This window comes from Crocuta crocuta, unplaced genomic scaffold (genome assembly GCF_008692635.1).
Source record: "Crocuta crocuta isolate KB4526 unplaced genomic scaffold, BGI_CrCroc_1.0 scaffold193, whole genome shotgun sequence".
NCBI lineage: Eukaryota > Metazoa > Chordata > Mammalia > Carnivora > Hyaenidae > Crocuta > Crocuta crocuta.
In genome coordinates this window covers 6,938,416-6,952,586 of record NW_027529624.1, presented here as the reverse complement: position 1 = coordinate 6,952,586, position 14,171 = coordinate 6,938,416, and the positions used below count along the sequence as shown (strand labels likewise).

At 50.0% G+C, this 14,171-nt stretch overlaps 1 protein-coding gene across 4 annotated transcripts in view; it reads left to right on the top strand.

Moving 5' to 3' along the window:
• The window catches only part of MFNG (MFNG O-fucosylpeptide 3-beta-N-acetylglucosaminyltransferase), a 49,422-nt gene that overhangs the window by 20,989 nt on the left and 14,262 nt on the right, over window positions 1-14,171 (top strand). The window contains exon 8 of one of the 4 annotated variants that reach the window (XM_077762081.1): window positions 3,770-3,972. The exons of the other annotated variants lie outside the window; for them this stretch is intronic. Coding sequence (XP_077618207.1) covers window positions 3,770-3,827 — 58 coding nt within the window. The 3' untranslated portion in view covers window positions 3,828-3,972. Of the gene's footprint in view, window positions 1-3,769; window positions 3,973-14,171 lie in introns of those variants that run through there. 4 annotated transcript variants of the gene reach the window in all.

Genomic DNA, 14,171 nt, shown 5'->3' with positions numbered 1-14,171 from the left:
TGGAAAAAACAGACATCTAGTAGCAGAGGCCTCCTGGGTCTGAGACCTGACCCTGGCACAGACTAGCTATATGGTCTTGTGCATGCTGCTTAGCTACTGGAGCCTCAGTTTCCCAGTCTGAGAAATGGGAGCGATGACACCTCCCCCTCATCCCAGGGCATTTGCAAGGAAAGTACTCACTCAGTCCAGAGCCCGCAACACAGCACAAGCACCACCAATTTGCTGATAGACTCCAGATTTATGCCATGCATGACGATGCCAGGTACCATGAACTAGGTGGATGAGAGCTGGCACCCAGAGATCTTATACTGGGGGTGTAGGGCAGAGGCGGTACTTCCTCTCTTCCTTCTGGCCCCTAGCTGGACTCCACTTCCAGCCCCCCTTGCAGTGAGGGCGGCCATGTGACTGAGTTTGGGCTGGTGGATGTGCTCTCCTTGTAACACCCTCCACATGAGAGGTCCCTGTTCTCATTACTGTCTGGCTGGTGAGGACCGTGGGTTAGGGGAGGGCAGCACATGGCGATGGGAAGAACCCGTGGAGGATCCCCATGGAGGTCTGTCCACCAAAGGGCTGCACTGAATCGTCAGAAGAACCAGAAATGAACTTGTGTTGAGTTGAGGTCTTGGGTTTGGGATGCTTATTACAGTGCTTAGCGGAGCCTGACTTATACAGGGAGAGAAAACAAACAGGTAAACAAACAAGTAAGAATTCCAGAACATGATGGTGTGATGAGGGCATACACAGGGAAGAGACAGCGGAGGCTCTTTGGGGCACACATAATCCTTTTGTTCTTAACTTCTTCTAGGTTTAACTAATACACCTTTTGCCCCTCAATGGTCCTGATCTGAAATTCTCTTGCTTCGGCCATGTAACTTCCATCTCAAGCTTCTCAAAATCCCAGCTTGTGTGATATGTACATCACTCATATAACTTCTCCACCTTCTGTATTTTATTTCGAGGAACTGCTGGCCAGATTTGCTTTTAAAAAAAAAATTTAATTTTATGGGGGAGGGAGGAAGAGGGGCAGAGGGAGAGAGAATCTTAAGCAAGCTCCACGCTCAGCATGGAGCCCAATGCAGGGCTTGATCCCGTGACCCTGGGATCAGGACCCAAGTTGAAATCAAGAGTTGGACGCTGAACCCACTGAGCCATCCAGGTGCCCTGACCAAGTTTATCTTGCATTTTTGGCCCTACTGGGTTGGAAACCTCTCCCTTCATACTATGTAGCTCCAGCAAACTTGGTCTTTCCTACCCATATCCTCGCCTTCTGGGGTCAAGATCCCAGCCTGCATGTGTTTCTAGTCAGCTCTCTCTCTCCAGCCCACTGACTCCCCCTGATTTGTTCTGTATTCCGGTGAAAGTATCCCTGCACCTTTAATGACTTTGTAGAGGCAGGATACAGACCATGAGAGAGAAAACACCCAATTTACCAGTTGGTTGGCAAGAGACATTTATGTAGTCTAAATCTGTTTTATTTGTATCTGATTATTTTTAAATTAAATTGAAATAAACTCTAATACATAAGTAATATGCTTACTGTTCCATTTACTCAGTGCTGCATAACTAAGTACCCCCAGCACTTAGTGGCTTAAAACAGCGACAACACTTATTTTGCTCAGGAATGTACAGTTTGAGCAGGTTCACAGGATAGCTTGTCTTTGCTGCACTTGGTGTCAACTGGGGCGGCTCGGGGCTGGGGCTGGGGTCATCCGAAGGCTCTCTCATGCATTTGACACCTGCTGGCATCGGTCTTCATCTCGGTGAGGTCTCTCTGACGTGACTTTTCTGTGTAGCTGGACTTCTGACGTGTTGGCTTAGGGTTCCCAGCCAAGAGAGGTAGGTAGGTGCTGGATAGCCTCTTATGACCTGGCCTAGGAAGTCGGGCAACATCACTTCATTACAAGCCAGTAACCAAGGCTGACCCCTTATCAAAGAGGAGAAGTTCGATCCCTGCACCCCTTTTAAAACTTACGTTATTACTTTAAAGAATTGTTTTATGGGGCTCCTGGGTGGCTCAGTGGGTTAAGCGTCCAACTTCAGCTCAGGTCGTGATCTCACAGTTCATGGGTTCGAGCCCTGTGTCGGGCTCTGTGCTGACAGCTCAGAGCCTGGAGCCTGCTTCAGATTCTGTGTCTCCCTCTCTCTCTGACCCTCCCCTGCTCATGCTGCCTCTCTCTCTCTCTCTCTCTCAGAAATAAATAAAACATTAAAAAAATTTAAAAATTGTGTTAAAAGCTGCATAACATAAAATCAGATTTTAACCATTTTATTTTTTTATTTCTTATTATTTTTTTACATTTTATTTTAGAGAGAGAGAGAGAGAGGGAGAATTCAAGCAGGCTCCATGCTCAGTGTGGAGCCCAAAGCAAGTCTCGATCCCACGACTGTGAGATCGTTGACCTCGGCGGAAATCAGGAGTCAGACGCTCAACTGACGAAGCCACCCAGGTGCCAGTTAACCATTGTAAATGTACAATTTAGTGACATTAATCATATTCACAGTGTTGTGCAACCATCACCAAAAGGTTTTCATAATGTTTAATGTGTTCAAGTTCCATCCACGCTGCAACACGTATCAGACTGCCTTCCTTTTTATGGCTTCAGACTCTTGGATTGTTGGCATCGGACATTTTGTTTATCCGTCCATCCATGGACCCTTGGGGCTCTTCCATATTTTGCCTGTTGTGAATAATACCGTTGTGAATCCAGGGGGCACTTGAACACGGGTGTACAAATATCTGTTTGCATCCCTGCTTTTAATTCTTTTGGGAATATACTCAGGGCGGAATGGCTGGATCATGTGGTAATTCTACATTTAATTTTCTGAAGGAACTGCCACTGTTTCCACAGTAGCTGTGGAATTTTCCATCCCCATTGGCAGTTCACAAGTGTTTCATTTTCTCCTCACCCTTGGCAACACTTGTTATTTTCTTTCTTTTTTTTTTTTTTTTAGTTTTTAAAAAATGTTTATTTATTTTTGAGAGACAGAGCATGAGCAGGGGAGGGGCAGAGAGAGAGGGAGACACAGAATCCGAAGCAGTTTCCAGGCTCTGAGCTGTCAGCACAGAGCCCAATGCGGGGCTTGAATCCACAAACTGTGAGATCATGACCTGAGCCGAAGCCAAAGTCAGCTGCTTAACCGACTGAGCCACCCAGGCGCCTTTCTTTCTTCCTTTCTTCCTTTCTTCCTTCCTTCCTTCCTTTCTTTCTTTCTTTCTTTCTTTCTTTCTTTCTTTCTTTCTTTCTTTCTTTCTTCTTTTGGAGGATAATTTCCTAGCAGTAGGCCTGGTGAATTAGAGAGAAGGTGCATTTATCATTTAGATAAATACTCTCCAATTGCCCTTGAGAGAAGATGTACCAATTTATATTTCCTGTAGCCACGTAAGAGAGCTAGGCACAGCCTTAAAACTCTATGTTTTCAGCATTGTGCCCAAGATTTCGTCTTCCTCGGGGATGCTAATCTGACATTTCCTAATACTGATGAAAACATTGGCCCAACACTGCACTCTGTTAAGGGATTTGCAACTTAACTGCATTTGTTCATAAAATGGAATTAATATCGAATAACTTGCCATCAACGGAACTAATTTTTGACCCTGCGCTGTGACAAATCTATTCACATGTTATGTTTTACAAATCCGTTCAAAGTTTTAAAAAATAGGTGGTATCTGAATACCATTAAACTGATCTAAAAAAAACAGACTCAAAGTTCAAAGTGTATGCCAATCTTTGCAAATAATACAGAACTTATTTCTATCATTCTTTCCCAGAGGAATGGCCATGAAAATCCACGATTGGAAATTCTCTTCTCTTAGGAATAGCATCTAACAAGATAACAACGCACACATCAAATATTAACTCAACTGGCACTTTCTAGACTATGAAGCAAACAGCACCTCTTTATAGAGCCCACACCTAGCCACTTACTCCTTCAATTTCTATTCAACAAGGTAACTGAAAATTGCTGGGAGGAAACCAGGATCCAATTAAAACAGATAAACAGATTGTAACTACATTAACTACCTTATGTTAATATGTGTTCCTAATGAACTAGTCACTGTTTTCAATAAGGGAATTTTTTTTAAGAGGAGAAGTTTCCAATAAATGAAAATTTCAACAAGTGAAGAATTCTCTTGTCAATGAACTCAGGACAGAAAATTCTCTATGTTCTGAACAGCAATTAATGTAATACATTAACTGATAGTAGAGACATATGCTAAGTAAAACATGATATGCAGGGTGAATAAATGAGAAATAATTAACCATTTTTTTAAAAAACTTTTTTTTAATGTTTTATTTATTTTTAGGAGAGAGAGAGAGAGACAGCGTGAGCAGGGGAGGGTCAGAGAGAGAGGGAGTCACAGGCTGAAACAGGCTCCAGGCTCTGAGCGGGCAGTCAGCACAGAGCCTGACGCGGGGCTCGAACCCACAAACTGCGAGATCATGACCCAAGCGAAAGTCAGACGCTTAACCGACTAAGCCACCCAGGCGCCCCAGAGAAATAATTAACCATTATGTTAAAATCGTAGTAAACACACATCAACTTTATACTTTGTGTTAATTTCAAGTAGTTTACATAAATATAAGCTCACTTCTCTTTCCTTGAATGATATTGTCAAGTTCGTTCAGGCCAACCATTCACCCAGCGTGTGGATCCTGGGCCACCAAACATGGCTTACTTCCTCCAATGGTGGCAGTTTCACCATCTCAAGTGGCAGTGAAGTCAAGCTGCTCCTTAATATGGTGCCCAAGCTGAGTGCCCAGGACATGGGCTCCCTCCTCAGCCACCTGATGGTCAGAGCCACATACCTGCTCAGAGATACATTAAAAAATTTTAAAAACATTTATTTATTATTGAGAGACAGAGAGAGAGCGAGAGCATGAGCAGGGGAGGGGCAGAGAGAGAGGGAGACGTAGAATCCGAAGCAGGCTCCAGGCTCTGAGCTGTCAGCACAGAGCCTGACGCGGGGCTCAAACCCACAAACTGCGAGATCCTGACCTGAGCTGAAGTTGGATGCTTAACCGACTGAGCCACCCAGGTGCCCTGGGGCATCTGGTTTAAAAGTACACTTTATATAATGAATTGGATGGGCCAGATATATTATAAGTAACACATGTCAAAAGAAGTATATTCCTTTTAAACAAGTTAAACAATATTATCTAAAAGTTGGCTTGTGTATTGGTAGTGATATTTGCGCCACCTTTTAGGAAGTAATGAATTCATTTATTCACTCATCCACTTTTATTTATCCATCCTACATCTCCCGAGCAGCTCTGATGGGCCTCGCTGGATGCTAAACATCTTTCCTGCCCTCTTTCTTGACTATGCCTGGTGTCCACCTGCCACCCAGGAGCCTCTACGCTGCCAGCCGCTGGGACAGGAGTGGAGCCATTCTCAGCCTCCTCAGTCTTCAGGTCTTTGTGCTTCTTCCACAGATGCCCACTCTTCCCTTTGCCCAGACAGGCAGTCGGGGAGCTGTATGCGGGTCTAGCTAGACCCCCTGGTTGGAGTCCCAGCGGGCAGTATAGGCTACTGCCACCAGGGGGCCCTCCTGCACCACTGCTGGCTTCTTGCCCAGGCCAGGCTCAGGTCAAGGTGGGCCAGCAGGAAGGTTAGGATGCTTGGGGGTGGGGGACCAGGCCAGGCTCAAAAAGCCTTAATGGGATAAGGGGGGCCTGAAAATGGACCACCTGCACTCAGATTCTTTCAGTGCAGAGAAAACCTGCACTCCTCCCTGCCAGGGAGGAAAAGTACACAGCCCATTTACCAGGCTCAGCACAACATGACCAGCTGGGGACAGCGGCCGTCAATTAAATAATTCTGTCATTTGGTGAAGGGCAAGGTCACCCATGTGCAGATGCCAAGCCCACTGGGAACATCAGACAGCGGCAGGCCTGTGTATTTCAACCCTTTGCTGATTATTTTCAGGGAGAGAAGGGCAGAGAACGGGATGGAAAGCCAACGGGGATCTCTCCTGGGGACAGGGGCCACCTTCAGCCAGGAACAGCGGTCCTGTGGCCTGGACGCTCTGAATCTGTTCCTCCCCACCTCCTGGGCCACAGTCGCTTTTTCTCTAGAATGGGACTGCAATCATCTCCGCCCTGCCTGCCCCTCTTGGCGGCCTTGGCCTTGACATGAAAGCTGCTTCAAACAGCAAGAGAGCAGGTTGAAAGGAAAACAAGGGAATCTAAAGTGGAACTTGGCTCCCCCTCCTGCCCCTCCCCGCTTTGGAATTTGTGCAAATTTGTCATCTATGTGAGTGAGTCTGTGCTTCACTGCGTCTTGCTGGAGCTGGTAATTAGGTGCGGTGGTGGCTCCTGCCTTGCCCTCCGATGACTTTTCTCTAATTGCTCTAATCTCTGTTTTCACGCGCTTGCTGGAAAATGAGAAGACCCACGCTGGCTTCCCAAGGAGGGGAGATGAGGGGTGAGCCCTAGGCAAGGGGAGGGGAAGGTTGGGGCAGCCCTGTGGTGCAGGCAGGAGAGACAATAGCAGAGTTAATAGAGGAAGTACGGGGGTGAAAAGATTCCTGGGGGGCCTTGAGCGCCGGGAAAGAGGATGAGGGAGAATGAGGACCTTGATTGGGCTTGGCACCTGGGGAGTAGACGTGGGGCTCCTGTGAAGGAGGGGGGCTGAGAGCTTCTGGGGGTGGGATGCCTGGCATGGGGCAGGGATGGGATGGGGGGGCACCAGGGGTGGGAGGGTGAGATCTGTGTGCGCCTGCTCCCTTGTTTCTGGGAGTGCACGGCTCCAGCCTCCTCCTGGACAGGACGATGCTGTGTGGCTTGTCCCCGTTTGTCATACCTTTGGGAGGACAGTTTGGTGTGTCCGTGTCTAGTGTGTTGCCTCCGACTGCATATGTGTGTGTGAGTGAGAGAGAGAGAGAGAGAGGTTGTGTGTTACTGGTAGCCGACTGGCTCTGTTGAACCCCCACCAGCTGCCAGGCCTGAAGAGTTCCCTTGCTGAGCCGTGACTCGGGACAGNCCAGTGTGTGTGTGTGTGTGTGTGTGTGTGTGTGTGTGTGTGTGTGTGTAGGTGGGCGAGACTGAGTTCACAGCCCTTAGAGGCTGCAGGTTTCTCAACTGCCCCGCAAAAATCTAAGACTTTGCCCGTGGCATTTCCTTCCCTTTCCTTGCTGAGATCGCCTCCCTGTCGCTGACCTGGATACGTGCATTTAGTCCAAGAAGCTGTGCTTCTAAATGGCTTCTCCTCCTAGGGGTCCTCTGGCTCTAATGGTGGAATTTCAGTCAGTGTCAGAGGGGAGATCGTTCGGGATGGAGGGAGCTTCCCGGCGCTGCCTCAGCGACACGGACCTGCCCGTGCGCTTGACAAATGAATTGCCTATGATCACACTTGGGTTTTAGTTGCATAAACCGAAGCAAGAAGAGGTCAGGGGTCCGCCTCTTGTGCCAGGAGGTTCTTCCTGGAGTTAATTCTAATATGGCCAGTGAGTGTGAAGCCAGGAGATAAAATGTTCCAAAACTGGAGAGTAGATTCAGTTTCTGGTTACAAGCAGACATAAAGAAAGAAAGTTCTAGGGGCTGATGGATGGCTCGGTTGGTTAAGAGTCCGACTTCGGCTCAGGTTGTGATCTTCCGATCTGTGGGTTTGAGCCCTGCGTCGGGCTCTGTGCTGACAGCACAGACCCGCTTCGGATTCTGTGTCTCCCTCTCTCTCTACCCTTCCCCTGCTTGTACTCTGTCTCTTTCTCTTTCTGAAAAATAAACAAAAAGGGGCACCTGGGTGGCTCTGTCAGTTAAGCATCTGACTTTCAGCTCAGGTCATGATCTCACAGTCTGTGAGTTCAAGCCCTGCTTTGGGCTCTGTGCTGACAGCTCAGAGTCTGGAGCCTGCTTCGGATTCTGTGTGTGCCTCTCTCTATGCCCCTCTCCAGTTTGTGCTCTGTTTCTCTCTGTCTCTCAAAACTAAATGTTTAAAAGAAATAAACAAAAAAAGATGGGGTGCCTGGGTGGCTCAGTTGCTTAAGTGTTTGACTTTGGGTCAGGTCACGATCTCGTGGTTCGTGGGTTTGAGCCCCATGTCGGGCTCTGTGCTGACAGCTCAGAGCCTGGAGCCTGCTTCGGATTCTGTCTCCTTCTCTCTCTGCCCCTCTCCCACTTGTGCTCTGTCTGTCTTTGTTTCTCAAAAATAAATACATATTTTTAAAAAAGGAAAAAAAGAAAGCAAGTTCTCAGCACAAACATGACAACAGTGTCTGACAGTCACTAGCCCCTCCTATGTACCAGGCACCACTCCAAGCTCTTCCTGGGCCAGCTTCTGTATTCAGGGTGCCCATTTTACAGATGAAGAAAGTAAGGCACAGAGAGGGCCACAGTTCATGGAGCCGGGATTTGAACTCAAGCTGTCTGGCGCCCTTGCTGAGTCCCCAGCCACTGGGCCCCACCCTGCAGGACAGTCGCGTAGGCTGGTCACAGTGCAGCTGAACAGTGGCCCCTTCTTACGGGAGAACCGTAATCCTTAGTTTCACTGGGGACCTTCTTGGCAGCTACTCAGCTGCACGCGGCAGAGACAAAGGAAGACAATTTAAAGGGGAAATTTTACCCCATCCGGCTTGTGTTTGGTTTGCTGGTGTGTTTGCTCTCTGCAAATATTCCGGCTTCTCCTTTGCCTCTGTGACAGGCGTGCCATCCAGGCCCGATGGCGCTTCTGTGAAGAACTTGAGCAGTGTTCCGCGTGGGTACCGGGGACGCTGGGCTTTGGGCCCACTCCAGGCGGGCCCGAGGCTGACCCACAGTATCTGGCAGCTGGGATGTGAACACTGGTCTTACAGGCATCACAGCGATGTGAGAGGGAGGCAGGGTGGCTTAGGGGGGGCGCATCTGTAAAATGGGGGTGTCAGAGGTGGGGGTTACACAGGAATCGCCTCCTTACACGGCTTTTGTGTATCAGTTCAGGATTGCTTTCTTTTTTTTTTTTTTTTAATTTATTTAATGTTTATTTCCAGGAGAGAGAGAGAGAGACAACGTGAGCAGGGGAGGGCCAGAGAAAGGGAGTCACAGACTGAAACAGGCTCCAGGCTCTGAGCTGGCAGTCAGCACAGAGCCCGACGCGGGGCTCGAACCCACAAACCGTGAGATCATGACCTAAGCGAAAGTCAGACGCTTAACCGACTAAGCCACCCAGGCACCCCCAGGATTGCTTTCTATTGCGGAAAACAGAGAGTGGAAATAATGGTGGCTTGGACCAGTCTGAGGCTTATTTCTCTTTCACCCAAAGGCTGTCTGGAGGTAGCAGAGTCCAGAGGTGGTGGGCACTCAGCTGTGTTATCAGGAGTCCAGGCTCCTTCTTTGTCTTAGTTCCACCCACTCTAGCATCGTGGCTTCCACCCTCAAAGTCCCCTCATGCTCCAAAGTAGCTGCTGGACCTCCGTCATCACATCTACTTTCCGGGGTGGTGGGTATAGACTGGCCGAATGATTCCCTCGGTCCCACCTGACAGCACACACTTTCCCTCACTGGCCTCGCCTCGCTGCAAGGGAGGCTGGGAAGCGGAACCTTCAGCTGGGCACACTGCCATGCAAGTTCATTACTAACGTGACTGGGAGGCAGGACACGATAAGGTACTTTGCCGTCTTTGCCCCAGAGTACAGTAGTGTCCTGGGCACCCCAAAGGGAAGCCTGTTGCTGCTTTCAGGTGCTGTGACTGTTTCAGACAAAACAGTGGTGGCGGGGGGCGGGGGGGGAAGGAGCCCGAGCAGCGAGGGCCAGGCCCCAGGCCCTGTAAGGACTTGCTCAGTGTCCTGCGGGACTTCTAGCTTTGGGGGAGGGGATTTGCCAGGCAATGGTGGCAGGCCTAGGGGGAGAGAGGGGAAGTTTGCCAAGCAGGGGGCTCTGTGCCTTGGAGGTATGTTCTGGAAGGAAGCATGATGGCAGCCGCGATGGTATCGTTTAGCACTGGGCTGGAGGTCTGGGTGCTCCATTTCGGAGGACAGGATGGGGTTGCCTGGAGCCTTGGGGATGTGGGTGGCCAGCAAATGGTAGCCTGTCTGGGAAGACCTAGTGACGCTCAGCCCCAGGCGGCCCAGGTCCAGGGACCGACTCCATGCACTCACCCTCTCCCACCTCCCGCTCTCCACCCCCCCTGCCAATTTCTGCCAGGCCCTGAGAGGGGGTCACAAGGGTTGTGACACCCAGGGGAACACTTCACTGCTCAAGGCACAGTCAGCTCCATTTGACACTGGTCCTCCCCACAGATGGTGAGGTTGTCGGAGATCCTTTCCTTTGTTCAGATGGGGAAACTGAGGCAGAGAGTGGGTAAAAGATGGACTCAAAGTCACACTGTGGCAGAGCTAGGCTGGGTCCTGGGTCCTTGGAGTCCCAAAGGGGAGGTGGATGGTCTGAGTACATGTTTTGAATGTAGTGTCTTTTCATTTCTTTTTCACTTTTGCTGAAAAAAATATTGAGGCATAATTTACATACAGGAATGGAAAGTGCGGGTTTTATGTGTACAGTTCAATGAATTTTACCTGTGTTTGTGGAACATTCCCAGCATCCCAGAAGGCTTCTTAGGTCCCTTCCTAGTCACTAACCTCTCCTCTCTCAAAGGGCAACCACAATCCTGACCTCTATTCCCAGAGATTGGATTTACCTGTTCTTATACTTCATCTAAACTGAGTCATGCAAGTGTTTTCTTGCTTTTAGCTTCCTGGACTCAGTGTGAGACTTGTGAGATTCGTCCAGGTTGTGGTGTGTATATCTGTAGTTGATTTTTTTTTTTTTTTTTTTTTTTTAGCGCTGAGTAATATTCCACTGTGGACTATGCCATCATCTGTCTATTTATTTATTCTGTTGAGGGACATTTGGGTGGTTTCCTGTCTGGAGCTGTAACAGGTAAAGCTGCAGTGAGCATTCACAACCAAGTCTTTGTGTAAACACACACATTCTCTTCTTTTGGGCAGATGTCTAGTTGTGGAAGGGCTGGGTCGCAGAATAGATAGGTGTGTAACTTTGTAAGAAAACCGTCAGACAGATTGAGCCATTGCCACTCCCACTAGCTGCATATGAGAGTCAATCCTCATCTATACCATATTTGATATTTTCAGTTTTCAATTGTGGCTGTTCCTGTGGGTGTGAATGATAGCTTGTTGTGGTTTTAATTTGCATATCTCTCATGGTTGATAACACTGAGTGTCTTTGCATGTGGATATGGGTTATTTTGAGATTTTCTGTGGTGAAATTCCACTTCATATCTTTTGCCTATTTAAAAACATGGTTTTTTTCCCTTATTAATTTGTAGGAGCTCTTTATATATGCTGCATACTAGTCCTTTGTCAGATATATGTATTGAAGTAGCTTTTCTGCAACTGTGAATTGGCTTTTCTTTCTCTTAGTGGTGTCTCTTGATGACTATTACTCTTAATTGTAATGAGCACAATGCATCATTTCTCTTTTATGTTGTTTTGCAAAGAAAGCTCTGCCTCTCCGAGTGGAGTCTTCTTCACACATGACCCCAACCTGGCCTTACCCCATCTGTTTGCTATCTCTGCCTCCTGACCTCCTATTGGGAGCGTCTCTCAGGAGCAGGGGGCAAGGAAGGCAGAGAAGGGATGAAAGATCTGTGATGAAATGCAGGGTTAAAAGCCTGGATTACTCACCTCGCCAGGACATGAGATTTGCGTCCCTCACCCCCTTCCTTCCCCAGCACAGCTTTGGGTTTATGCTAGGCTGCAAGATTAAAGCCAAAGAGATTAAAAGATTACCTCTGGCAGGGAAGGCAAATTCCGCCTCTGCTCCTGGAGCCAGTGGGGAAGTTGGGGAGGAGGTGGTGTGGTCACACACACTCACCTCTCTAGGCTTTAGTTCCCAAGCTGTAGAGCGGGTGGGGGAGCTGAGCCTGGTAGTGAGCGCCCGACAGACAGGGGCTTCAAGGAGTTCTCACCAGACTAGCAGTCCCAGCATCGGCTGGTGATGTGTTAGATGCAGATTGCAGGCCCCTCCCAGACCTACCGAGGAAGAAACCCTAGGGAGCAGGGAAGAGAGGGTAACCGTGTGTGTTTCAAAAGCCTTCCAGGAGGGGCGCCTGGGCGGCTCAGTCGGTTAAGCATCTGACTTCAGCTCAGGTCATGATCTCGCGGTTCGTGGGTTCGAGCCCTGTGTCGGGCTCTGTGCTGACAGCTTGGAGCCTGGAGTCTGTCTTCAGATTCTGTGTCTACCTCTCTCTCCGACCCTCCCCTGCTCACGCTGTCTCTATCTCTCTCTCAAAAATAAATAAAACATTAAAAAAAAAAAAAGCCTTCCAGGGCATTCTGATGTACACTAAGGTCTGTGTACCAGCATATTTAATTACAGTAACCGTTGCTAATGTTTAGAGCATTTAACTGTGCTCATCAGTGACTCTTCTTCTTCTTCTTCTTTTTTTAATACTGTCAGTGCAGAGCCCAATGTGGGGCTCGAGCTCGCGAACCGTGAGCTCATGACCTGTGCTGCAACCAAGACTCAGACACTTAACGGACTGAATCCCCCAGGTGCCCCCACCAGTGACTCTTCTAAAGAGTATGTACCCACCACCTATGATGGAGGTACTATGACTCACTCCACTTTCCCCAAAAGGAAACGAGGCACAGAGAGGTGAGGCAGCTTGCCCAGCGTCACACAGCAACTTGGAGAGGCTGGCTCCAGAGGCCGAGCTGCTAATCGCCGTTCACATGGCTTTGAATTCCCAGCGCTGTGCGCCCTGGACCTTTTCCCAAGTCCACTGTCTTCATCAGCCATTCCAGGGAGTGAGAGCTCCAAAGGGCGACTGCCCTGGGGGGCCTCTGGCTCTCAAGGTTCTTCCCCCCTGGCCTGTCCCTGGGGCCCGCTGAGTCTGCTTCTACCACGCAGGACACATCCCGCTTCCTCTTCCTGTGTCCTGGGGAGGTGGTGGCAGCTGGGAGACCCCTGGGCCGAGGCCAAGGGAGGCGGACGCTATGAGCTGACCCCAGCTGCTTTGTCAGCCGGCCCCAGAGGCAGAGCGCCCACCGTGCGCTCGGTGAAACTCATTCATGTCTTGGGTCATTTCCTTGTTCGGTATTTAGTGATCCCCACTGGAGAGAAGGAGCGGCGAGCAGAAAGCCAGGGGCAGAGAGAAAGGGGAAGAAGACGGGAAGAGGAAACCTGCCTGTTAATTTCACACATCTCCCAGCACCTCCCCCCCCCTCCCCCCCCGCCCCGGGAATGGTTGAAAATATCAACTCGGAGGCTGGAGAGTGATCAAGGAACAGCCAAGGCCCAGATGAGGAGGCTGATTTATGGGGCAGCGCTGGGGAGCGAGCGTGCTGGCTGGAGAGAGCCATCCATCACCGCTCCCCAGGAGAGCGGAAAGGCCCCCCACTGGCCTGGCCCTTACCGGGGTGCTGAGGGCCCACCCTGCTCTCTGTTGGGTCACCAAGGCCCCTGCTCTCAGGGGGGAGTCTCGGGGACCCTACTGCCTACTGCTTCCTCTCCCACTCCCCCCCCCACCCCTGCCATATTTTCTGGGGTCTAGAGCCCCTCAAACCTTTGGCTGGGTGGGGGCAAGGGCAGTTATGGGGGGAGCAAAAACCGCCGGATGTAATCTTAGACAAGTCCCTTCTCTGAAACTCAGCTTCCTCATCTGTAAAATGGGGGCCTCAGCCCAGCGGGGCCAGCATCACAGGGCCGCTGCGTGGGGGTGAAGGGGTGTGGCTGTGCGCTGCAAAGCTCCGTCCCACCTGAGACACCAGTGAGGTTGGAAGGAAGACCTTGCCTCCTACGGCTGTGCCCAGAGGCACGTGCCGGGCTCTGCAGGGGAAGATGCGTGCGGGGCACCCAGGGGCTGCTACAGCCCAGAGTCTGTGCGTGCAGGCGTGTCTCCCCGTGCACATATATGAGGCTTCCAAAGCTGTAGCTGTATGCGTGTGCCTATGTGTGTGTGCATACGTGCACGCGCGTGTGCATGTGTGTGCACGCGCTACACGGATGGCCTGAGCTGCCTGTAATCCCTTTACTCCTGCCAGCTTGGGAGGACCCCTCGGGGGTGGTGGCGGGGGTGTGGCCGGGTGCTTCTGCCCAGGCCCCATCCAGCTGGTTATTTATTGATTAATTCTGCTGCCAGCTGATGGATGCCAAGCGTGTGCCGGGCGCAGGCCCTGGGCTGATTTACATAATTAAAAACCATTAGTAACAGAGCCAGGCCTCACCCGCCAACTGCTT